The following is a 25,257-nucleotide window of genomic DNA, read 5'->3' on the forward strand; positions in this document are numbered from 1 at the left end:
TCATTACTATGCTGGCAGCAGAGCGCAACGGCATCAGGCGGTCTTTAGCTTGATATGTCTTGGGAATAAGAGTCACACAGCTGAGGAGTTGTGGTCAGCTCTGCGGTCCGAGTTTAATAAATGGTTGTCTCCACTCAACCTGCAGCCTGGTAAGGCCGTGTGCGACAATGCTGCAAACCTGGGTGCGGCCCTTCGCCTGGGCAAGGTGACACACGTACCTTGTATGGCTCACGTGTTGAACCTTGTCGTGCAGCAATTTTTAACACAGTATCCCGGCCTAGATGGCCTTCTGAACAGGGCACGAAAACTGTCTGCTCACTTCCGCCATTCAAGCGCCGCAGCTGAGCGACTTGCATCGCTCCAGAAGTCTTTCGGCCTGCCGGTTCATCGCCTGAAATGCGATGTGGCGACACGCTGGAATTCAACTCTCCACATGTTACAGCGACTGTGGCAGCACCGCCGTGCCCTGGTGCAATACGTCATGACGTATAGCCTGGGCCAACGAGATGCAGAGGTTGGGCAGATCACCCTGATGGAGTGGTCTCAGATCAAGGACCTATGCACCCTTCTGCACAGTTTCGACATGGCGACGAATATGTTTAGCGCTGACAATGCCATTATCAGCATGACGATTCCAGTCATTTACATGCTGGAACACACGCTAAACACTATTCGGAGTCAGGGGGTGGGACAACAGGAAGTGGATGAACTACAGGAGGATTCATATGCGCAAGACACAACAACATCACCAAGGTCCAGACGTTCATCATCACCAAGGCGCCAGGCATGGGAGCATGGGGGACAGGGATCAACAAGGGCGCATGGTAGCAGGCGAGATGTTGAGGAAGGTGCAGGAGGACATGAAGAAATGGAGGACGAACTGTCCATGGACATGGAAGACTCAGCAGATGAGGGAGACCTTGGTCAAATTTCAGTTGAAAGAGGTTGGGGGGAGATGTCAGAGGAAGAAAGAACGGTTAGTACCTCTATGCCACAAACACAGCGTGGACTTGGTCCGCATGGCTGCGCAAGACACATGAGTGCCTTCTTGTTGCACTACCTCCAACATGACCCTCGTATTGTCAAAATTAGAAGTGATGATGACTACTGGCTTGCCACACTATTAGATCCCCGGTACAAGTCCAAATTTTGTGACATAATTCCAGCCATAGAAAGGGACGCACGTATGCAGGAGTATCAGCAGAAGCTGTTACTCGATCTTAGATCCGCTTTTCCACCAAACAACCGTGCAGGTGCAGTGAGTGAATCTCCCAGTTGTAAGTTCACAAACATGGGACGGTCTCGTCATCTTCAACAGTCTACACGTACCAGTAGGACCGTATCTGGTGCTGGTAACAGCAATTTTATGGAATCTTTTCATAATTTTTTTAGACCCTCCTTTGCAAGGCCACCAGAGACAACAAGTCTGACACATAGTCAACGGCTGGAGAGGATGATACAGGAGTTTCTCCAAATGAACATCGATGCCATGACTGTGCAACTGGAGCCTTGCTCCTTTTGGGCTTCAAACCTAGAAAAATGGCCAGAGCTCGCAACTTACGCCTTGGAGATTTTGTCGTGTCCAGCTGCCAGCGATGTCTCTGAACGTGTCTTCAGTGCTGCTGGGTGTGTGCTGACAGATAAGCGCACGCGTCTGTCCAGTGACAATGTGGACAGACTGACGTTCATCAAAATGAACAAGTCATGGATCCAGAAGGAATTTACAACCCCTGTGTCATCCTGGGGAGAGTAAATGCTTGTGGATTTGGAATGTGCTTGATGCAAATCTAGCTGTGAAGTGTACAACTAGGGCACAAGTGCTGCCACTGAATGGGTGGGTGTGTGTGGGGCACAATTTTTGGAAAAAAAGGGAGACTCCGCTTGGAGTAACCCTTGCTTACATTGTTTTTAAAAGATGTCAAGATGAACAGAGCTGGGATCAGGAAAGACTTTGCTACCTACCCCGGTGTCATCCTGGGGACGGATAAGAATGGCGTATTTTTGAATGTGCTTGATGCAAATCTAGCTGTGAATTGTACAACTGGGGCACAACTGCTGCCACTGAAGGGGTGGGTGTGTGTGGGGTCCAATTTTTGGAAAAAAGGGAGACTCCGCTTGGAGTAACCCTTGCTTGCTGTGTTTTTAAAAGAAGCCAAGATGAACAGAGCTGGGATCAGGAAAGACTTTGCTACCTACCCCGGTGTCATCCTGGGGACGGTTAATTATGGCGTATTTTTGAATGTGCTTAATGCAAATCTAGCTGTGAAGTGTACAACTAGGGCACAAGTGCTGCCACTGAATGGGTGGGTGTGTGTGGGGCACAATTTTTGGAAAAAAAGGGAGACTCCGCTTGGAGTAACCCTTGCTTACATTGTTTTTAAAAGAAGCCAAGATGAACAAGTCATGGGTCAGCAAAGACTTTATCTACCTACCCCGGTGTCATGCTGGGGAAGGTTAATTATGGCGTATTTTTGAATGTGCTTGATGCAAATCTAGCTGTGAAGTGTACAACTGGGGCACAACTGCTGCCACTTAAGGGGTGGGTGTGTGTGGGGCCCAATTGTTGGAAAAAAGGGAGACTCCGCTTTGAGTAACCCTTGCTTACATTGTTTTTAAAAGAAGCCAAGATGAACAAGTCATGGGTCAGCAAAGACTTTATCTACCTACCCCGGTGTCATGCTGGGGATGGTTAATTATGGCGTATTTTTTAATGTGCTTGATGCAAATCTAGCTGTGAAGTGTACAACTGGGGCACAACTGCTGCCACTTAAGGGGTGGGTGTGTGTGGGGCCCAATTTTTGGAAAAAAGGGAGACTCCGCTTGGAGTAACCCTTGCTTGCTGTGTTTTTAAAAGAAGCCAAGATGAACAGAGCTGGGATCAGGAAAGACTTTGCTACCTACCCCGGTGTCATCCTGGGGACGGTTAATTATGGCGTATTTTTGATTGGGCTTGATGCAAATCTAGCTGTGAAGTGTACAACTAGGGCACAAGTGCTGCCACTGAATGGGTGGGTGTGTGTGGGGCACAATTTTTGGAAAAAAAGGGAGACTCCGCTTGGAGTAACCCTTGTTTACATTGTTTTTAAAAGAAGCCAAGATGAACAAGTCATGGGTCAGCAAAGACTTTATCTACCTACCCCGGTGTCTTGCTGGGGAAGGTTAATTATGGCGTATTTTTGAATGTGCTTGATGCAAATCTAGCTGTGAAGTGTACAACTGGGGCACAACTGCTGCCACTTAAGGGGTGGGTGTGTGTGGGGCCCAATTTTTGGAAAAAAGGGAGACTCCGCTTGGAGTAACCCTTGCTTACATTGTTTTTAAAAGAAGCCAAGATGAACAAGTCATGGGTCAGCAAAGACTTTATCTACCTACCCCGGTGTCAAGCTGGGGACGGTTAATTATGGCGTATTTTTGAATGTGCTTGATGCAAATCTAGCTGTGAAGTGTACAACTGGGGCACAACTGCTGCCACTTAAGGGGTGGGTGTGTGTGGGGCCCAATTTTTGGAAAAAAGGGAGACTCCGCTTGGAGTAACCCTTGCTTGCTGTGTTTTTAAAAGAAGCCAAGATGAACAGAGCTGGGATCAGGAAAGACTTTGCTACCTACCCCGGTGTCATCCTGGGGACGGATAAGAATGGCGTATTTTTGAATGTGCTTGATGCAAATCTAGCTGTGAATTGTACAACTGGGGCACAACTGCTGCCACTGAAGGGGTGGGTGTGTGTGGGGCCCAATTTTTGGAAAAAAGGGAGACTCCGCTTGGAGTAACCCTTGCTTACATTGTTTTTAAAAGAAGCCAAGATGAACAGAGCTGGGATCAGGAAAGACTTTGCTACCTACCCTGGTGTCATCCTGGGGACGGTTAATTATGGCGTCTTTTTGAATGTGCTTGATGCAAATCTAGCTGTGAAGTGTACAACTGGGGCACAACTGCTGCCACTGAAGGGGTGGGTGTGTGTGGGGCCCAATTTTTGGAAAAAAGGGAGACTCCGCTTGGAGTAACCCTTGCTTGCTGTGTTTTTAAAAGAAGCCAAGATGAACAGAGCTGGGATCAGGAAAGACTTTGCTACCTACCCTGGTGTCATCCTGGGGACGGTTAATTATGGCGTATTTTGGAATGTGCTTGATGCAAATCTAGCTGTGAAGTGTACAACTAGGGCACAAGTGCTGCCACTGAATGGGTGGGTGTGTGTGGGGCACAATTTTTGGAAAAAAGGGAGACTCCACTTGGAGTAACCCTTGCTTACATTGTTTTTAAAAGAAGCCAAGATGAACAGAGCTGGGATCAGGAAAGACTTTGCTACCTACCCTGGTGTCATCCTGGGGACCGTTAATTATGGCGTATTTTGGAATGTGCTTGATGCAAATCTAGCTGTGAAGTGTACAACTAGGGCACAACTGCTGCCACTGAATGGGTGGGTGTGTGTGGGGCCCAATTTTTGGAAAAAAAGGGAGACAACGCTTGGAGTCACCTTGCGGTGTTTTACATGATTTTAAAAGGGCGTGCCATGCCTATATCTGTGTGTCCTCTTTTTCCTTGTCCAGCTGTTTTGTTTTCGCATGAGTATATTATGTCCTTGTCACTTTCCCATGTGTTGTGAGTTGTTTGTCACCTTTTGGACACCTTTGAGGGTGTTTTCTAGGTGTTTTTATGTGTTTGTGATTGCCTGCCATTGTTTCCTATGCAGTTCGAGTTCGGTTCGTCGAACGTTCGACAAGCCGAACTCGAACGAGACCTCCGTTCGGCGAACCGGCCTCGAGCCGAACCGGGACCGGTTCACTCATCTCTAATACTCATGTGTGTGAATGGCCCATTTCAGTCCAGATATAAATCTTACTGAAAATTTGTGACAAGACTTGAAAATTGCTGTTCACAGACACCTCCATCCAATCTCATGGAGCAAGAGATATCTTACAAAGAAAAATCGGTGACAATTTCAACCTCTCAATGTGAAAAGCCGGTAGAGAGACATCCCCTAAAAGGCTTGCAACAGTAATTGCAGAGACAAAGTATTGACTCAGTGCGGCAGAATACAAATGAATGTCACAATTTTAACCCCTTCAGCCCCGGGACACTTTCCGTTTTTGCGTTTTTGCTCCCCTTCTTCCGAGAGCCGTAACTTTTATATTTTTCCGTCAATCTTGCCATATGAGGGCTTGTTTTTTGCGGGACAAGTTGTACTTTTAAATGAAACCATAAGTTTTACCATATAGTGTACTGAAAATCAGCAAAAAAATTCCAAGTGTGGAAAAATTGCAAAAAAAGTGGCACAATAGTTTTTGGGATGTTTTATTCACGGTGTTCACTACATGGTAAAACTGATATATGGGTATGATACCTGAGGTCGGTGCGAGTTTGTAGACACCAAACATGTATAGGTTTACTTGTATCTAAGGGGTTAAAAAAAATTCACAAGTTTGTCCAATAAAAGTGGCGCACGTTTTGCGCCATTTTCCGACACATGTAGTGTTCTTATTTTTTGGGATCTATGGCTCAGTGATGGCTTATTTTTTGCGTCTCGAGCTGATGTTTCTAATGGTAGCATTTTTGCGCAGATGCTACGTTTTGATCGCCTGTTATTGCATTTTGCGTAAAACTTGCGGCGACCAAAAAACGTAATTTTGGCGTTTGGAATTTTTTTGCCACTACGCCGTTTACCAATCAGATTAATTGATTTTATATTTTGATAGATCGGGCATTTCTGAACGCGGCGATACCAAATATGTGTATATTTATTTATTTTTTAACCCTTTAATTTTCAATGGGGGGAAAGGGGGGTGATTTGAACTTTTAGGTTTTTTGTTTTTCTTTTAATTTTTTAAAACTTTTTTTTTACTTTTTTTATTTTATTTTACTAGTCCCCCTAGGGGGCTATAGCGATCAGCAATCCGATTGCTGATCACTATCTGCTGATCACAGCTATACCGCTGTAAACAGCAGAAATAGTCACTTTCTTTCTTCCTCTGCTCCGTGCCGAGGAAGAATGAAAGTGAAACTTCGTAGCACCAGGCGTCATCACATGACCCTGTGCTACGATGGCAACCACCGAACGTCACGTGATCACTCACGTGACGTCCGGAGGGGGTGGCGGTAAGTAAAAAAAGATGGCCGCGCGCATATAGATCTCGCTGCCAGACTTTGGCAGCGAGATCTAAGGGGTTAATGTTCCGGGTGGAATGCGATTCCACTCGGAACATGTAGGCACACATGTCAGCTGTTGAAAACAGCTGATATGTGTGCCGATCCACGCCGCCTGCCCGCGGCAGGGGGCGGGGCTTACCAGGACACGATCCATGACGGAAAGATCCGTCCATGGTCGGGAAGGGGAAGGAAGATTTATATTTTTAAAATGTTTAGAAAACCATGTATCATTTCTTTTACACTTCACAAATACTCACTACTTTGTGTTGGTATATCACATACAATCCCAATAAAATACATTCAAGCTTTTGGGTGTAACGTTAAAAAATGTGCAAAACTTTTTCAAGGCACAGTAACGGCTGTGTGTATGTGTACAGCATATGTATATAGCCAGTCAGAATATTAGTCTAATATGAATGCAGGAGTGCAATGTGCTTATACAGGTGTGCTGATTGTGTCATGGGTGTAGGCAGGTGTGTAGTGTGTATCTACAGGTGTTCAGAGTCTATACAGATGTTCAGTGTGTCTATACAGGTGTACATGTATAGGTGTATGTGTGACGCCCTGGCCTATCAGGTCGTCACAGGGTATTGTGCAAGCTGCCCTTCTGTGCAATATCCACCTCCTCCTTGGCTGTGGGTCCCTAACTAATGGTGTTGCCAAAAGCAGCTAATCAAAATCCTTGGAACACTCTGCACCACACCCACCAGACACACCAGTGGATGGCCTGAGTGCAATAGGGTCGCCCACTTGGGGGGTTGGTTATGGGAGGTCAGGAGTGTCAGGAGTCAGTCAGAGAAAGGGAGAGTGTAGTGTTGGAGGTGAAAGTGAGAGGAAGTCAGGAGCTGGGCTCCTTGGAATGACTAGGTAGCAGACGTTGGTCTGGGCCTGGTAGGAACTGGACCCCCAGTTGCAGAGGATCATGACAAGGGGCACGGTATTGTCGAGGAGGACAGCCGGCGGCCTTGTACCATCACCGGGCTGGGACCAGGGCATGACGGGGTACGTGGACCCTAGGTCAGGGAGTAGCTTCAGGCAACCTGACAATTCACCCGACGAGAACGGAGCCTTCAAGATCCGCTCTCCACCTGCTCCAAAAATCGGGGTACTAGCACAACGAGAGGGATAGGACTTTCCACAAATACAGTCCAAGAAATCCCAAGTGTGAAACCTGAGAGGAAGCTACCTCAGTTAACCACACTGGGGTGCGGGACCCGACTAGTTTCAAGCTACAGGGACCAACTAGAAGGAAACAAGGTGCCAAGGGAAAGGTCACAGATCAACAGGCAATACCAGCAGAAACGGGACCCAAATGTGCTCCCCCTCGGCAGCAGCGGTGTCCAGAACTTTGGTTTACTAAAGTTGTCGGTGTCAGCGTTATTAGACTGAGTGAGCACGCAAGTGACCCTTACCTTCCCAACGGCACATCCTTGTCACCATCAGCCGTGGAGGGGTTAAACACCTAGCTGCCCACTCCATTGCCACCGGGTACTCCCAGCTGCAGCGGTGGTACTTCACCTTACCACACACCAAGGGTGGCATCACAAACTCTAAATATAATCCCCTGTAAATACCCCCCTTCATTCGAGTGGCTGAGAGACCCCCTCCCTGGGTCCGGAAACCCCTTGAGCCATCTCGGATCCGGATCCGAGCAGCTGTGTGCTGTGTGTATACACAGTGTGTGCATTTGAATTTTGAATTATTGTCCTGGGCACAAAAGACCAGGACAATAATTACCATTTTGTTTGTTGCTAAATGGAAGGATTGTAAGGCTTGCTGCTGGAGATGGTAAGATAGCAAGCCAGAGTGGACCCACTGGACCACAGGGGGACCCCGGGCTTACCCTTTAGAGTGAGAGGCTTGACTAAAGCGGGCTTTACACGCTACGACATCGCTAATGCGGAGTCGTTGGGGTCACGGAATTCGTGACGCACATCCGGCCGCATTAGCGATGCCGTTGCGTGTGACATCGATTAGCGATTTTGCATCGTTGCAAAACAGTGCAAAATCGCTAATCGGCGACACGGGGGTCCATTCCCAATTATCGTTACTTCAGCAGTAACGAGGTTGTTCGTCGTTCCTGCGGCAGCACACATTGCTGCGTGTGACGCCGCAGGAGCGAGGAAACTCTCCCTACCTGCCTCCCGGCCGCTATGCGGAAGGAAGGAGGTGGGCGGGATGTTACGTCCCGCTCATCTCCGCCCCTCCGCTGCGATTGGGCGGCGGTTCAGTGACGTTTCAGTGACGTCGCTGTGACGCCGCATGGACGCCCCCTTAGAAAGGAGGCGGTTTGCCCGTCACAGCGACGTCGCCGGACAGGTAAGTATGTGTGACGGCTGTGGGCGATGTTGTGCGGCACGGGCAGCGATATGCCCGTGTCGCGCAACAGATGGGGGCGGGTACCCAAACTAGCGATATCGGGACCGATATCGCAGTGTGTAAAGTAGCCTTAAGTGTCAACCATGAGGCAGAAGCCAGGTGCCACACCCAGGTTAGTGACTGAAACTGTGGCAGTTTACCCCCAGGGCAGAGATAGACACAGGTGCAAATGGGCAGAGTCTCTAGTGTAGACAGGGACCACTGGGAAGGCTGAGGCAGATAGCATGGCTAAGACAGACAAGTACAGTCACTAGTATAGACAGGGACCACTGAGATGGCTGAGGCAGATAGCATGGCTAGGATGGACAGGCATTGGGGTGCCGGTAGGGGTACAGGGATGTACACTGGCTCAGACACGGACAATGGACAAAGGGACCTGAAAACTATCTAGCTAGGAAACTGAACTCTAACTAACAACATTGCTTAAGCACCTCCCATAGTGGGAATATGCCTTGAGTACCCAGTGCCTCTTAGCAATAGGCTGAGAGGCACTTCTTGGAAATGGCGCATGGGCCCTTTAAGAAAAGGGCAGCAATGCGTGTGCACACCATAGGAGCTCTTCCAAAGGACCTGTGCGACGTACACTGGCCCCAGGAGGAGGAAGCAGAGTAGATCCATGTGGACCACTGTGGGGAAGCCAGGCAGGGCAGTTCAGGTTGGCCGCGGCGGTAAGTTAGTGTACCTGCAGGGAAGAGGGGGAGCAGGGCAGGGATTCTTTCTGACACCACAAGGATATTGCAAACATATATTCTATGCTCAATATACTGAAGCTTGCCTTGAAACTGATAAATTAATGAGTCTGATAATGCTGTAGATATAACATGCCTTAAAATACACATATCAAGCAGTCATCGCTTACTAAATCCTGTTGACATGTAAGATAATTAAAGTAAAATTTATTCTTAAACACAAGTCTTCATGAATATATTACAAAGTGGTTATGGTTTAAAAAGGAAAAAAAAATATTCCACCTTTGGAAGCCGCTCATTAAACAAACTTATAAGAGATGAATGATTAAAGGAATTTGCAATTAGGGAAAGCAATAAATCTGCCAGCTCTAGACTTCCCATATGACACAGTGCAAAAATAATGAAGAATGTTGCTGTTTCTAAGTGCGATCCTCAACTAACCTGTCTTTTATAAATAGCTGTATGACAGACTTCAAGTCAAGGGGAAGAGGCTAAAGGAATAGAATTGCAAATAACGGAAAGTGATAGAGGGCTGGGGGTCATTTCAAGCATACGGCCCTCTGAAAATAGCATCATGCCTCCAAAAAACATCATGGCGTTAACACGACTGCTAAAACGCCAGTTTGTAGCCATCGGTGCTGAGGTGTTAAAACCTGCAATTCTCTGTAGGACTCATTTTATTCCTCATTATCCCAATAATGACCAAGTATAGTTGTATTCTTCAGCTTTAAATGTAATAAATTATAAAAAATCTCATTATGTGTTTATGGACTACTCTATTTCTAAGCTTTGAAAATATATTACCCGACATATCCAAACATACTATGCCACTACAGACTAGGAATATAAATTGGAGCCCTCCTAAAGAATTATTACATTTTAGGATAATTATATATATATATATATATATATATATATATATATATACACACACACATATATATATATATATATATATATATATATATATATATATATATATATATACACACAGTGGAACCTTGGATTAAGAGTAACTTGGTTTGAGAGCGTTTTGCAAGACAAGCAAAGCTTTTTTAAAATTTGTAACTTGGTTTAAGAGCAATGATTTGCATTAAAGCAAATACTCACTATGCATGCTTCTGATTCTGTCCTTGCACCGCGCTCTGACCCGCTCTGGAGGTAGCTTTCTGTACATATGTACTGCATACAGTATACAATTGTACAGTATATACTATATAGTATGTCTATCAATTTGCATTTGTGTATACAGTATTGTACTTTCTTATTGATAACCAGTGCAGCACATTACTTGCATTGTACCTCCCACTCATCAACAATTCTATTGTAAGCTAACATACAATTTAATTTGTTTTATATGCTTTTACTGTGCTGTACAGTATTTTGTATTATTGTACTGTAATAATTTTATATACATACAGTATATTATTTTCTATTACAGTAATAAGTTTGTATAAATACAGTAAATATTTTTATTTTTTTTGGAACGAATTGTCCGCATTTCAATTATTTCCTATGTGAAATTTCGCTTTGATATAAGAGTAACTTGGTTTAAGAGCACACTCCTGGAACCAATTATGCTCGTAATCCAAGGTTCCACTGCATATGTATATATGTGTATACATTATATATGTGTGTGTATATATACAGTTAGGTCCAGAAATATTTGGACAGTGACACAATTTTCGCGAGTTGGGCTCTGCATGCCACCACATTGGATTTGAAATGAAACCTCTACAACAGAATTCAAGTGCAGATTGTAACGTTTAATTTGAAGGTTTGAACAAAAATATCTGATAGAAATTGTAGGAATTGTACACATTTCTTTACAAACACTCCACATGTTAGGAGGTCAAAAGTAATTGGACAAATAAACCAAACCCAAACAAAATATTTTTATTTTCAATATTTTGTTGCGAATCCTTTGGAGGCAATCACTGCCTTAAGTCTGGAACCCATGGACATCACCAAACGCTGGGTTTCCTTTTTCTTAATGCTTTGCCAGGCTTTTACAGCCGCAGCCTTCAGGTCTTGCTTGTTTGTGGGTCTTTCCGTCTTAAGTCTGGATTTGAGCAAGTGAAATGCATGCTCAATTGGGTTAAGATCTGGTGATTGACTTGGCCATTGCAGAATGTTCCACTTTTTTGCACTCATGAACTCCTGGGTAGCTTTGGCTGTATGCTTGGGGTCATTGTCCATCTGTACTATGAAGCGCCGTCCGATCAACTTTGCGGCATTTGGCTGAATCTGGGCTGAAAGTATATCCCGGTACACTTCAGAATTCATCCGGCTACTCTTGTCTGCTGTTATGTCATCAATAAACACAAGTGACCCAGTGCCATTGAAAGCCATGCATGCCCATGCCATCACGTTGCCTCCACCATGTTTTACAGAGGATGTGGTGTGCCTTGGATCATGTGCCGTTCCCTTTCTTCTCCAAACTTTTTTCTTCCCATCATTCTGGTACAGGTTGATCTTTGTCTCATCTGTCCATAGAATACTTTTCCAGAACTGAGCTGGCTTCATGAGGTGTTTTTCAGCAAATTTAACTCTGGCCTGTCTATTTTTGGAATTGATGAATGGTTTGCATCTAGATGTGAACCCTTTGTATTTACTTTCATGGAGTCTTCTCTTTACTGTTGACTTAGAGACAGATACACCTGCTTCACTGAGAGTGTTCTGGACTTCAGTTGATGTTGTGAACGGGTTCTTCTTCACCAAAGAAAGTATGCGGCGATCATCCACCACTGTTGTCATCCGTGGACGCCCAGGCCTTTTTGAGTTCCCAAGCTCACCAGTCAATTCCTTTTTTCTCAGAATGTACCCAACTGTTGATTTTGCTACTCCAAGCATGTCTGCTATCTCTCTGATGGATTTTTTCTTTTTTTTCAGCCTCAGGATGTTCTGCTTCACCTCAATTGAGAGTTCCTTAGACCGCATGTTGTCTGGTCACAGCAACAGCTTCCAAATGCAAAACTACACACCTGTAATCAACCCCAGATCTTTTAACTACTTCATTGATTACAGGTTAATGAGGGAGACGCCTTCAGAGTTAATTGCAGCCCTTAAGCTGGGTTCACACTAAACGACAGCGACAACGACGTCGCTGTTACGTCACCATTTTCGGTGACGTAACAGCGACCTTGTAAGTCGCTGTTATGATCGCTGCTTAGCTGTCAAACACAGCAGAAGCAGCAGCGATCATAACGTCGCTGTGTTACATGTTCAGAGAGCAGGGAGCCGCGCTTAGCGCTGGCTCCTTGCTCTCCTAGGTACAGTACACATCGGGTTAATTAACCCGATGTGCGCTGCAGCTACATGTCACAGTGCAGAGAGCAGGGAGCCGCGCGCACTGCTTAGCGCTGGCTCCTTGCTGTCTTTGCTACAGTATACATCGGGTTAATTACCCGATGCATACTGCAGCCACATGTCACAGTGCAGGAGCCGGCGCTGGCAGCAAGAGCGGAGGCTGGTAACCAGCGTAAACATCGGGTAACCAGGGAAAGGACTTCCCTTGGTTACCCGATGTTTACGCTGGTTACAGCTTACCGCAGCTGCCAGTGCCGGCTCCTGCTCGCTTCATTTCGTCGCTCTCTCGCTGTCACACACAGCGATGTGTGTGTCACAGCGGGAGAGTGACGACGAAAAAATGAAGCTGGACATTCAGCAACGACCGGCGACCTCACAGCAGGGGCCAGGTCGTTGCTGGATGTCACACACAGCGACAGCGACGGGACGTCGCTGCAACGTCACAGAAAATGGTGACGTAGCAGCGACGTCGTTGTCGTTGTCGCTGTGTGTGACACCAGCTTTAGAGTCCCTTGTCCAATTACTTTTGGTCCCTTGAAAAAGAGGAGGCTATGCATTACAGAGCTATGATTCCTAAACCCTTTCTCCGATTTGGATGTGAAAACTCTCATATTGCAGCTGGGAGTGTGCACTTTCAGCCGATATTATATATATAATTGTATTTCTGAACATGTTTTTGTAAACAGCTAAAATAACAAAACTTGTGTCACTGTCCAAATATTTCTGGACCTAACTGTATATATATATATATATATATATATATATATATATATATATATATATATATATATAAATATATATATATATATATATATATACTGTGTATATATATATATATATACATATATATATATAGGATAAATATATCTAAAGGATCAAATATTACTCAATTAACGTTGAAGACATGCATTGGTAGTTGCAAGCTAGCTCCCATTCTTGTATACTTTGCAAAGTGTTATCAACAACTAAAATGTATTTTTTACATAAACAAAAGTTAGGGTTTTTTTGTTTTGTTTTTTTTTAATTCTGCGTTTTTTTCTGACCACAAAGATGCAGCCTTTTTGGCCCCCCAAAAAACTGCACAAAAATGCACTAACAGGAAAAACACATAAGAAACCGCATGCGTTTTTGCGAGTTTGTGCGTTTTTTGATGCGTCTTTTTTGCTGTGTTTTTGTAAAAATGCATTCAATGGTTGAAGAACGCAAAAAGAATTCACATGTTGCATCTTTGTGGTCACCAGAAAGACGCTGCCAAAAATATAACTGCAATGTGTGGACAACCAAAATAAAATATCATAGACGTTGCTGGGGAAGGAAATTCATGCAGTTTTGAGACCAAAACTGCACCCAAAAAACGCACAAGCACACGGCAAAAAATGCAGCATGCGCACATAGGCTTAAGTGAACTTGTCAGGTGAGGTGCAATATGCACTCAGAGCCACGAGCAGTTCTGGCTGTATATTGCTAATCCCTGCCTAACCGTCCCTGTATACAGTAGCATAGATAAAGAGATCTTTAGAAAAAGTATTTTTAAAAGATTCTTTATGTTAATGAGGCCGGGGAGTAGTCGCAAGGGTGTTAGTTCGCTTGACTAGTCGGTCCTCTAAGCTTGTAAGCACGCATTTAACCACTCATCAAAGCCTAGCATCACAGCCCAGCATCTTGTGTGCGCTCGAGATGCTGGGCTGTGATGCTGGGCTGTGATGAGCGGAGAAACTCCGTCCACAGCCCAGTCACTCAGGAAGACTGGGGCCGGCCTCAATGATGTCAGGTCAACTTGAAGTTGACATTACATCACCGAATCTCCGAAGTCACGGAGTCAGGGGGGGTTACTTCACGGGAATGAGCGGACAGCAATAGCGCCACTCAGAGGCAGAATTGGCTGAACAAGGTATTTAAAAAAAGCCTTCCCTATCAGTTTTACAGGAATGTGGCCACTAATGCATAATAGTGAACTACCACTTTAACCAGCGATAGCCACATTTTGGAAGAAGTAAAACTTATTAATAACTTTTATACAGTATTTGCTCTTTTAAACTGATTTTTTTTTACCAAACTGATTTGATATTTGCCAAGGAGTCTGCAAATAAATGTCAAATGTGGGTTTCGTTCGTATCTTACTTCAATTTACTGAGCACGTAGAGAATGTGATCGTAGAGACATGGATAAGATCCTTAAACTTAGGTATTCACAGATAAACATAGATTTTCATTTTGTTCAGCAATTTCAAGGGCATTTCCTGAGCTGAATATATTCAAAGAAGACTACATGAAAAAGCTTTAAATATCTATTCGAGTATAAATATGAAGATGAATGAGAGAAAACATACCTAGTGCTTCTGAGAGACCGGATACTTTCTGGCCATAAATATCCGTTTTATTCCAGGCAAAGGTATAAACCAAGTTAATAGCAGCGGGAAACCATTTCTGTACAAGTCGTCCTTCCACTGCTACAATTAGATGTACTTTACTTAGTCCGATAGGGATAGTTGCGTGGGTGAGGATAATATGTATGAGGCTCTTATAGCCCAGTGTTCGGCTGCTCAGGTAGCTAAGTTTCAGAAAACTGGAAGGGATTGCAATTTCTTCTTGTACAACCTACAAGGCACAAGGAAAACAATGGTAGAGACATCCATTATGCATGGGGTTTTACACTAGTGACATTAAATATGGGACTTGATAGATGGCAGATTTTCAAATTATATTAATTAAAAACAAATACTCATTAGGTAACAAAAACTATAGGGAGATAGTCCGAGATGAATTGTTAACATTAAATACCCTACAATCACATTTTTCACGACAAACTCTTTTAGCTGTAAGTAGTGATGAGCGACGCAGGTGAACTTTAAGGCATTCATCTTTGGTCATTAACTATGATTGACATTGAGTTTATTTAATGCAAATTGAATACACAATATTGAACTCTGAGGTCTTTCCGGACACAAGCGTATAATAAACATATGCAAAAAGAAATAAAAAGAATAGGACTCACCCAACTCTGCTTGTCATTTTCTTCAATCGGTCACTGATGCAGCATTCCCTGGGCCATCTTTGATGTTTTTTAGCACCTGGCATCATTAGCATCTTCTGAAGCTAGACAACTTCAGAATCTCTTGATCTGACTAGGACACTTTACAACATTGCATGACTCGTATCCTGGCCTACTCAATGCAGAAGATGCCAAAAATGCCAGGCTCCGGAAGATCCCGGGAGCCAGAAGATGCCGAAAATGAACCAGTGAAGAGCAGACCAGTGACTAGAATGAAGAAGATGATGAAACTGGAGAATGGCTCTGTGACAAGATAAGCAAAGGCTAGTTATATTTTTATATTTTATTAACTCCATGCCTAACTACTTTTTTGTTGGATTCACACAAAAGGCCATTTTTCCAAGGGGTCCCAGAAACTGTTTTTCAACACAATATTGGCAAGATAGATGTTGCGGGTGCTACTGTGAGCAGCCTGCATGGCCTAAATGTTCTATTATGGTATGCAGAATTCACACATATAGGTTACTAAGCAAAACAAAACAGGTGTCTAGCACTAGAGACCCAATCTTGCAGCCATATCAGCTGTAGAGGAATGCTGGAGTGGATATCTAGGACGTATGGGGGTGCTCCGCCCAAAAAGGGAACAGTCACTGTTGCCACAAAAAAATTAGAAAAAATGGTAGACACTCACCCAACTAGGTAAAAATAGTCCTTAATTACATCCAGACAAAAGGAGGGGGGGGATGCGGAGAGCAAGAATAAGGGCTGCCGTTTCGCAAGGAGGATTGCGCTTCTATGGGTTCAGATCCTCCACACCAAACGGCAACTGTCGGCCTTGCTCTCCGCATCCTCCCCTTTCCTTTTGTCTGGATGTAATAAAGGACTGTTTTTACCTAGTTGGGTGAGTGTCTACCATTTCTTCTATGGTTTTTTTTGTGAGAATTCACATATTTGACTCCTATTGAGCACATCTAGGGCATCATTGGTTGGCCATGGCAAAGGTATCTGCCAACTGGATCTTGATGAGTTGTGTGCCTAAATACATTCAGCATGGCAGAACATTTCTCAGACAACCTTTAATAACCTTATTGATAGCAGCCAGGGTCTGTAAGAGTCAGTATTTGGGGGAAGGGGTGCTCTTATACTCGGTACTGAATAAATACTGAATAAATAGAGATGCTATACAAAATTTATTTTCATTTTTTCATCATTTGCATATAATTAACATGTCTATCCATCTTGTGATTTCCATAACTCCATGACACATACAGTTACTAGTATTTATCAGAACACATGTTGCAGTACAATACCTAAGTGCACATATCTCTGTGCCATGGAGCAGCATGTCTATATTGTGAGCAATACGTACATGTATTGTAGGACTGAGCCTGCTTACAGAGCTGCTGCTGACCCCATTTCATTTTACTATAACAAAGCACTCTGTTGTTTTATCATACTAGAATGAGCACAGAAACCCGGCCCTTGCTGTCCACATAACCCCAATTTGTGGTACAATTTGTTGACCTCTTTTATTTTCTCGTGTTCTAACTTTTTCCATCTCGCTGTGTCCATCCTATGAATTTTTAAAGTCTATTACAGCTCTGTGTGTCCATTAAGTGAGTGGTATAAAACTGACTGAGGCTGAAGCTACGCTGTTCCTATTATTGTTTGAGCTGTAAAGTAGGAGGTTAAATGGCAAGAGACAAAACAAAGGCGTCTTTGCTTTATTGGGTCTCACCGATTTAACAATGTTTACTTCTACATGTTTTTAGAAACACAGGATAGGACAAATCCTATCAATTCCATTTCCTCATGATAGCCAACACCTGCACTGATTTTGGATTTTAGATATGATTAACTGACATGAATGCTCATATAGGCAGACCTGTGTCCATCACCCGGACATGATTAGGCCTCAGTCAGACTTCTGTATTTCCAGTACACGTTGTACAAATTTCTTTTCACGAATACAACAAATGTCCAGTACACTTTATGGGACTGTTCACATGCCGTGTGTACAAGAAAATCTCACTGAGACTTATCAATTTCTTTCCAGTATCACAGATGAAAAGTTACTATACAAGTCCATGGGTTCCTGAAAAACACTTAAGCACATGGAAGCCATCAGTGTGCTCTATGTATTTAACAATTGTAACGCCCATGCCAGTGTTCCCACACTATCCTTAGATCAGCTGAGAGGCTGCACGTATTTAAGGCACTTCCCCCTTATGGAAAGTGTCTGGGCAACAAGTTAGTCATGTTGCTAGTTGTCAGGTCCCTTAATGCTGCTGCTGAAATTGTGCTGTTTGCTGCTGCTGATATTGGTTTACATTTCAGTGCTGTGCCAGCTAACATGATACCCGCGACTGCAAGTATCCACGCCGGTCACTACTGCTGTATTATCCATCCATCCTGGATTAATTCACTACTCCACTGTCTACCGCTTCTACCTAAAGATTGTAATGTGTTCATTACGCCAGCTGCTGGGAGCTTGCTGATCCTCTGTGGCTGCCATCTGCTGGCTGCTTACCAGCGCAGCCGGTAAAGTTTGCTCCCTGAGGCAAATGAATGGTACCTTTGGTCCACTAATACAGTGCTCGCCCGATGAGCATAACAACAATGCAAAGGATAAGAATAGTTTTGTAATATATTTATCCATCTGTGAATAACTGATAGTAAAACTGTACACACAGATGACACACTGATTCAAAACACTGATGACACCGATGCAATTTTTTTCTTGTTTAAACATGGATGTGTGAATGAGGACTTACATTGTAGACAGGGATGCAACTACACCGAGGAGAGATGATCATCCTTGACCCAGGTGATGGTCTAAGGTACCTCTCAATGGGCGAAACAATCCTCCTGCAGCTAGAGGATTATGTTGGCACCCCTGTTTAGACATCACTCAATCAATGTATGCCTGTACAGCAGCCAGGCACTGCCTTAGTCACACACAATAATTTTAAAACACCCTGTCTCCTCGGCTGTGCCACACTACACTACAGTGCAAATTAGAAACTGCTAAGGCATCCAGATGATTCACCGATCTCCGATTCACCGAATGCACAGCAGAGAAAAAACAAATGTCAGCCAATCAGAAGAGCTGTTAGTATAGAGGTAAAATGTCAAAGCAATCGGCACTCCACTGAAGCGGTGGTGCACGTGGATGGTAAATAGAGAATAATAAGAGCAGTCCCAGCACTCATGGGAGGAATAACATTGTATCTTTATTATATCACATTGATCCAGCTGAACGTTTCAGGCTATCCTGAGCCTTCCACATTGTAAAGGTGGCTACTGAGTGGATGACTATGGACACATAAAAGAGGGAAGTTTCTTCATAGAAAAGCCTGCTATCTTCATATAAGGAGGGGTGAGAAGTCTGTTGTCTGTATAAACGCAGAGGGAGTGAGAAGTCTGCTATCTGTATATAAAGAGGAGGTGAGAAGTCTGCTGTGTGTATAAAAAGAGGGGTGACAGTCTCCTGTCTGTATAAAAGGATGAGATGAGAAGTCTGGCACCTGTATATAAGGAGAAGTCGAGAACTTTGCTGTGAGTATAGAAAGAGCTGGTGGGGAATATGCTGTCTGTATAATGGGAGGAGGTGAGAAGTCTGATTTCTTCAAACAAGGAGTTGGTGAGGAGTCTTGTGTCTGTATATAAGGAGAGGATGAGAAGTCTACTTTTTGTGCATATGGGGGGTTGAGATGCCTGCTGTCGGCATTTGGGGGTGGGGTGAGACGACTGCTGTGTGCACAGGTTGCTTATTAATCATGTTGTGAGATTGCATGGAATTCATCTTAACAATGTGTCTGATATTTGAGTGCAATTTGTCTCAGAATATTGAAGAGACATTTGTAGCAAACTGGGGATGTACTTGTTTTTTCCTCTGCTTGCCACCCTGAAACCAACGGAAAGACTAAAAGGGCAAGCCAATTTGTGGAACTAATTTCAAGGTGTTTTGTGGAGACTCAGTAGGAAGATTGGTATGCATTTCTACCCCTTGCTGAGTTTGCCTTTACCAGTCTACTGGAATCTAACCTTTTTTTTTGTAATTATGGTTTTCATCCCCATTTTAGTGAATTCTCTAGGGCAAGTTCTGACTGTCCAGTAGTGGAGGCTGCAATACAGAACCTAGGGGATATCTGTAAGGAGGAGCAAAAGAATATTGGGGCTGCTTAGACTCGCTAAAAGCAGAATCAGAAAAAACGGAGTCATATTCCAATTTATTTTAATATAAAATGTACAAATTTTTTAAATATAATTCATAATTCATAAAATAGACATACAGAATAGTAAGGGGAGATACAGTGCAGGAAAATAGGGCAGCAGTTGCCAAGGAATCACCATTTAGGTGATTCCACGGCAAGTGCTGTCCTTTGGGGCCCTTAGGACAGCACTTGCCGTGGAATCACCTAAATGGGTAAGCACAGATGCCTTTTTTTTTTACCTCCGGTTACCTTGTGATTGCAGCATGTCACTAGGAGCTTAGCGGGCTCTTCTAACCATCGTAATCACAAGGCTTTGACCGTTAATATATGAGTCAACCATTATCTGGGTTAATTTCCCTTTAATCTATGCCAGCAATTTGGGGACTACTGCCTGCATTGGTGATTTAGCACACGGACAGGTTTAGCGCACGATGTGTGTCTGTCACTGGTTTTACGTATGAAAAGCATGGTGGGTGCTTTCACGTGTGTTGGCAGTGTGACCCTTATGCTGGCCAGTTTTCACCTTCTGTAATTGCCGGGTTGTCTCCTATTTCAGTTGTCTAACATAGCTATAGTCACTAACCTTATACGGTTTGCTTAAACGCTGCTTGCTTGTGCACATGCTGCCATCTGTGCAATTTTGACACTGTGCTTCTCACAAATCCCATTCCGTGGCAACTGCTGCCCTATTTTCTTGCACTGTATCTCCCCTTATTATTCTGTATGTCTACTTTATGAATTATGAATTATATTTAATCAAATTTGTACATTTTTATATTAAAATAAATTGGAATATGACTCCGTTTATTCTGATTCTCTATATTGCTTGGAGTATCCATATGTGAGTTCTACAATGTGTCGGATGTATTTGATTTCGACAAAAGCAGAAGGCCGATAGAAAAGTTTCAGTGGGTACTGTCTTTAAAGTAAGTGATAAGGTTTGATTGTCATCCAAAAATATCAAACTTAAAGTGCCATTAGGAGAGTTAGATGCTAAATTCATTCAGAGTCTAGAAGTAGTCAAACAGCCGAATATAGCACCAATTCAAAACCAGTAGGTATTAGAGGAGAATTCCAACATGTACAATTTAAACAGATTATAGCAACATGTGATAATAAAACTTAACCTTTAATTGGGTTATTAAAAATAACGTAAATACACACAGTGATCCTAACACCAATTAAAACCAGAAAAAATGTTGAGGCCAAAATGGTTCATGTGTTTTATGGCGTCAACATATTTCAATGTACAGGGGAACGGAAAACGTTCACTCTTTACCAACAACACAGGAGGGAAAACTTGTGCATAAATAACTGTTATGGCACCACCAGTAAGCTAAATTTGTTGCTGGATATATATAGCCTACCTCTTCGGTAGGCTATTGGCTATTTTTTCATGTTGGACTGTCCAATCCCATCTTTGAGTGCTAGCTTATGGAATGCCTGCTGATAGCAGATTACATCAGCCCCCTACGGTGTACTAGTCTGTTTCATATTAAGGACAATTAAACCAAGAGGTAACAGCCATGATTATCTTTTCTACTCCTTCCCCATGGGAAGAATGCTACTCAGCCAACACAGGGTAAAGGTGGTGTCACACACAGCGACGACGACAACGACGTTGTTGCTACGTCACCATTTTCTGGGACGTTGCAGCGACGTCCCGTCACTGTCGCTGTGTGTGACATCCAGCAACGAGCTGGCCCCTGCTGTGAGGTCGTTGCTCGTTGCTGAATGTCCTGCTTCATTTTTTCGTCGTCGCTCTCCCGCTGTGAAGCACACATCGCTGTGTGTGACAGCGAGAGAGTGACGAAATGAAGCGAGCAGGGAGCAGGAGCCGGCGTCTGGCAGCTGCGGAAAGCTGTAACCACTGTAAACATTGGGTAACCAAGGGAAGACCTTTCCCTAGTTACCCGATATTTACCTTCGTTACCAGCCTCCGCCGCTCCTGCTCTGTGCACATGTAGCTGCAGTACACATCGGGTTAATTAACCCGATGTGTACTGTAGCTAGGAGAGCAAGGAGCCAGCGCTAAGCAGTGTGCGCGGCTCCCTGCTCTCTGCACTGTGACATGTAGCTGCAGTACACATCGGGTTAATTAACCCGATGTGTACTGTAGCTAGGAGAGCAAGGAGCCAGCGCTAAGCAGTGTGCGCGGCTCCCTGCTCTCTGCACTGTGACATGTAGCTGCAGTACACATAGGGTTAATTAACCCGATGTGTACTGTAGCTAGGAGAGTAAGGAGCCAGCGCTAAGCAGTGTGCGCGGCTCCCTGCTCTCTGCACTGTGACATGTAGCTGCAGTACACATCGGGTTAATTAACCCGATGTGTACTGTAGCTAGGAGAGCAAGGAGCCAGCGCTAAGCAGTGTGCGCGGCTCCCTGCTCTCTGCACTGTGACATGTAGCTGCAGTACACATCGGGTTAATTAACCCGATGTGTACTGTAGCTAGGAGAGCAAGGAGCCAGCGCTAAGCAGTGTGCGCGGCTCCCTGCTCTCTGCACTGTGACATGTAGCTGCAGTACACATCGGGTTAATTAACCCGATGTGTACTGTAGCTAGGAGAGCAAGGAGCCAGCGCTAAGCAGTGTGCGCGGTTCCCTGCTCTCTGCACATGTAGCGACGTTATGATCGCTGCTGCGTCGCTGTCTTTGACAGCTAAACAGCGATCATAACAGCGACTTACAAGGTCGCTGTTACGTCACAGAAAATGGTGACGTAACAGCGATGTCGTTGTCGCTGTCGCTATGTGTGAACCCAGCTTTAGGTTAATACACTCCCGTAAGATTTTCTTGGGTTTCCAACAGACATTCCCTGCAAGGAAGGATGGTACAAGTGACAGAGTCTCAACCTTCTGCTGACTCACCAGGTATTAGAACTTATGCAACTTCGTGTCATCCAGGGCCACTACCACAGCTAGCAGCACCTGATTTTGGCAGGCAACCACTGAGAGGAGAAAGCAGCAAGCTTATGAAGCCAACCAAGCACAGGGAGGTATGTGACCAGGTGACCAGATAATCCCAATTTAGGTTCTCCAAACAAATTCATGAAATCTCTGTTGGATATGTGACGCCCTGGGCAAGCCAGGGGTCACAGGTAATGACATCACCACACCCTACACCCCGGATAGGTACACCAAAGCTAAACCTTAAATCCTTGTTGCCTTCCTCCAGGGGCTGATGTCCACACCAGGGGGTGGGCCAGGCGGTTGGCTCCGCCCACCGAGGAGTTCACAGTCCTGGAGGCGGGAAACGAGGTAGATGAGTTTGGAGTTCAAAGTGAGAGGAGAGGAAAGGAGTACAGGGAGAGTAGTGACAGTTTGAAAGCCTGAAGTTAGTCCGGGTGTGTGCCCCGGACTGAGACAGCAAGGTTAGCAGACGGCGGTGACCGTCTGCAGTGGAGGCTGATCGGACTTGCCGAAAGGACCGCGGACGGGTAGTGGCCCGGCGGTACCGGACCGGTACACAAGGAGAAGCCAGCACCATTGGCAGGGGCCTTTTCGGATCCCGGCAAGGCTTGGAGTCGCCGTGAATTTGCCAAATCCGTCAGTGAAGGGGACCTCCGGGTCTCCAAACAACTAAGTCCCGATTGAAGGTAACAGTCCAACCCTATGCGAGAGACACCGCCACCGCCAGGGAACCAGTTTCTCAGGGCCAGCGCCTGCGGGCAAAGAGGGGCTCCTCCGGCCCATATCCAAGTTGGGGAGCGGGTTACCGGTGGGAATCCATCGCTACCAACAGTGAACTTAGGTGCAGGAAAAGAGACAGTCACCGTTAACTACTGGGGAAAAGCAACAGCAGCCGTCCGTGGGAACCGTCTTTCCAGCCGTGTGTTTTACCAAGAACTGTGTCATCATCTCAGGCTGAGTGAGTACCACCGTGCCGTGAGGCACAGCGCTGCCCCCGCATCCCTGCACCTGACCAAGCCCTGCACCGGCCCTGCCATCCCTCATCCTACACCTCATCGCTGGGCCCCGGGACAACCACCCCCTACCCACGGAGTGGAGAACGAACAACTTTGCTGCTCCCTGTCACCGCTCCCGGGATCCACATACAGAGCAGCGGTGGTGTCCACACAATCACCACAACCGTGGGTGGCATCACGGACAATAAAAAATCCCAAAAACCAATCCCCTTTCACTCATGGGCGAGGAGCGTCGCTCGAGTCCCCGGGATCCGGCCCATCGCTCGAGCCACCGAGCAGCAGCAGGCCGCTGCGGTAGCGGTGGCCGGACCCGAGCAGTAGGGAGAGAGCTGCATCCCCTACTCCGCCCGCGACAACTGGGCTTCACGAACAGGATCTTACCGCTCTGCCGTTGGGTAGAGGTGCTCCTTGTTATAGCCGGAGGTATCCGGCCAGAAAATTTCAGAAGCCGCCATCTTTGGCGCGAAGAGTTCCCGCTCGAGCGTCTCCTCGAGTAGTGGAGGCGCGAAGGCCAAAACCCCGCCCCGAGAGAGGAGGGGCCGAAAAGAGGCTAAGGGGGATGAAATGGCAACTGGTCGCATGTAGCCGCGGCTATAAAAGCAGAGACGCCAGGACTCTGCAGCGATACTGGGTTCATGGAAGACTCGATTGTGAAGATGCACAGTCCGACCTCCAACGAGGACGCTCCCGCACCCGGCACGGCGATGTGGTTGAGAGACCGGACTGCCCCGTTGAATAACCGTCTGCAAGCCCATATGCAGCTCCTCCTGGAGAAGTGGGAGACCGACATGGCGGACGTGGTGGCTGCTATGCGGAGACGCGAGGTGGAAGAGGATTTGGAGGAGCGGGTAAGAGACCCACGCCCCTGTATTCCCGAGGGATCGGCCATTGAAGCTGAGGAGCCCGGCCTGCATCCGCTCACTCTGCCTCTCTCCCCGCTACCCGTGTTAGCTGCTGCCGCCTCGCCACTAGGCCCGCTACCTGCCCAACCGGTAGCGATACCCTGCCAATCCGCCCCTGCGAACCAACCGGCTGCAGACGCTAAGGACGCCCCTGAAACACTCCCGGGGAAACCGCTAGGACCGCGGCCCCTTAATAAAAATGTGCCAGAATTCCCGGCAGTGGTTGCGCCAGACCCCGAGCCCAGGACCGTGGCATGGATGAAGGCCCGGGTGATTGCGTTCCACCAACGTCAACAGGATCAGATCTTCCGGATGATGGAGCAGTGGACCAATGAGGTGGAGATGCTGATTGCAATTGCCCCGATGTACGGGAGGGGAACGGATGTAACAGAGCCGACTGGTGACCCACGTCCCTATGTCCTACCAGGACCGGCCGCTGCGGCTGAGGGGCCCGGCCTAGTCTCGACCTATGCATCATCCTTGCCGTTACTTATGGGGCGCCTCAGTGTAAACTCGCCTGACCTGCTGCCCCGTGCTACTGCAGAAGGATCTGATGTGCTGCATGCTGGAGGCCAGGAGGCTGCGGCAGCTGGCGGCAACCCGCCTGACGCAGGACTAATTGATGATGACTCCGGCCCCGGGCCCACTGCTGAGTTAGAGGGGGCAAGTGAGCGTCCCCGCTATGAAGGAGACCCAGTGGTTT

At 45.8% G+C, this 25,257-nt stretch overlaps 1 protein-coding gene across 5 annotated transcripts in view; it reads right to left on the reverse strand.

The window, feature by feature from the left end:
* Positions 1-25,257, reverse strand: part of TENM1 (teneurin transmembrane protein 1) — a 1,354,271-nt gene that overhangs the window by 311,705 nt on the left and 1,017,309 nt on the right. For all 5 annotated transcript variants that reach the window (XM_075323916.1, XM_075323915.1, XM_075323914.1 and 2 more), the window contains one exon: positions 14,849-15,116. In XM_075323916.1, the coding sequence (XP_075180031.1) occupies positions 14,849-15,116 (268 nt within the window). The remainder of the gene's footprint in view (positions 1-14,848; positions 15,117-25,257) is intronic.

The sequence above is a fragment of the Anomaloglossus baeobatrachus genome, chromosome 9, assembly GCF_048569485.1.
Source record: "Anomaloglossus baeobatrachus isolate aAnoBae1 chromosome 9, aAnoBae1.hap1, whole genome shotgun sequence".
NCBI lineage: Eukaryota > Metazoa > Chordata > Amphibia > Anura > Aromobatidae > Anomaloglossus > Anomaloglossus baeobatrachus.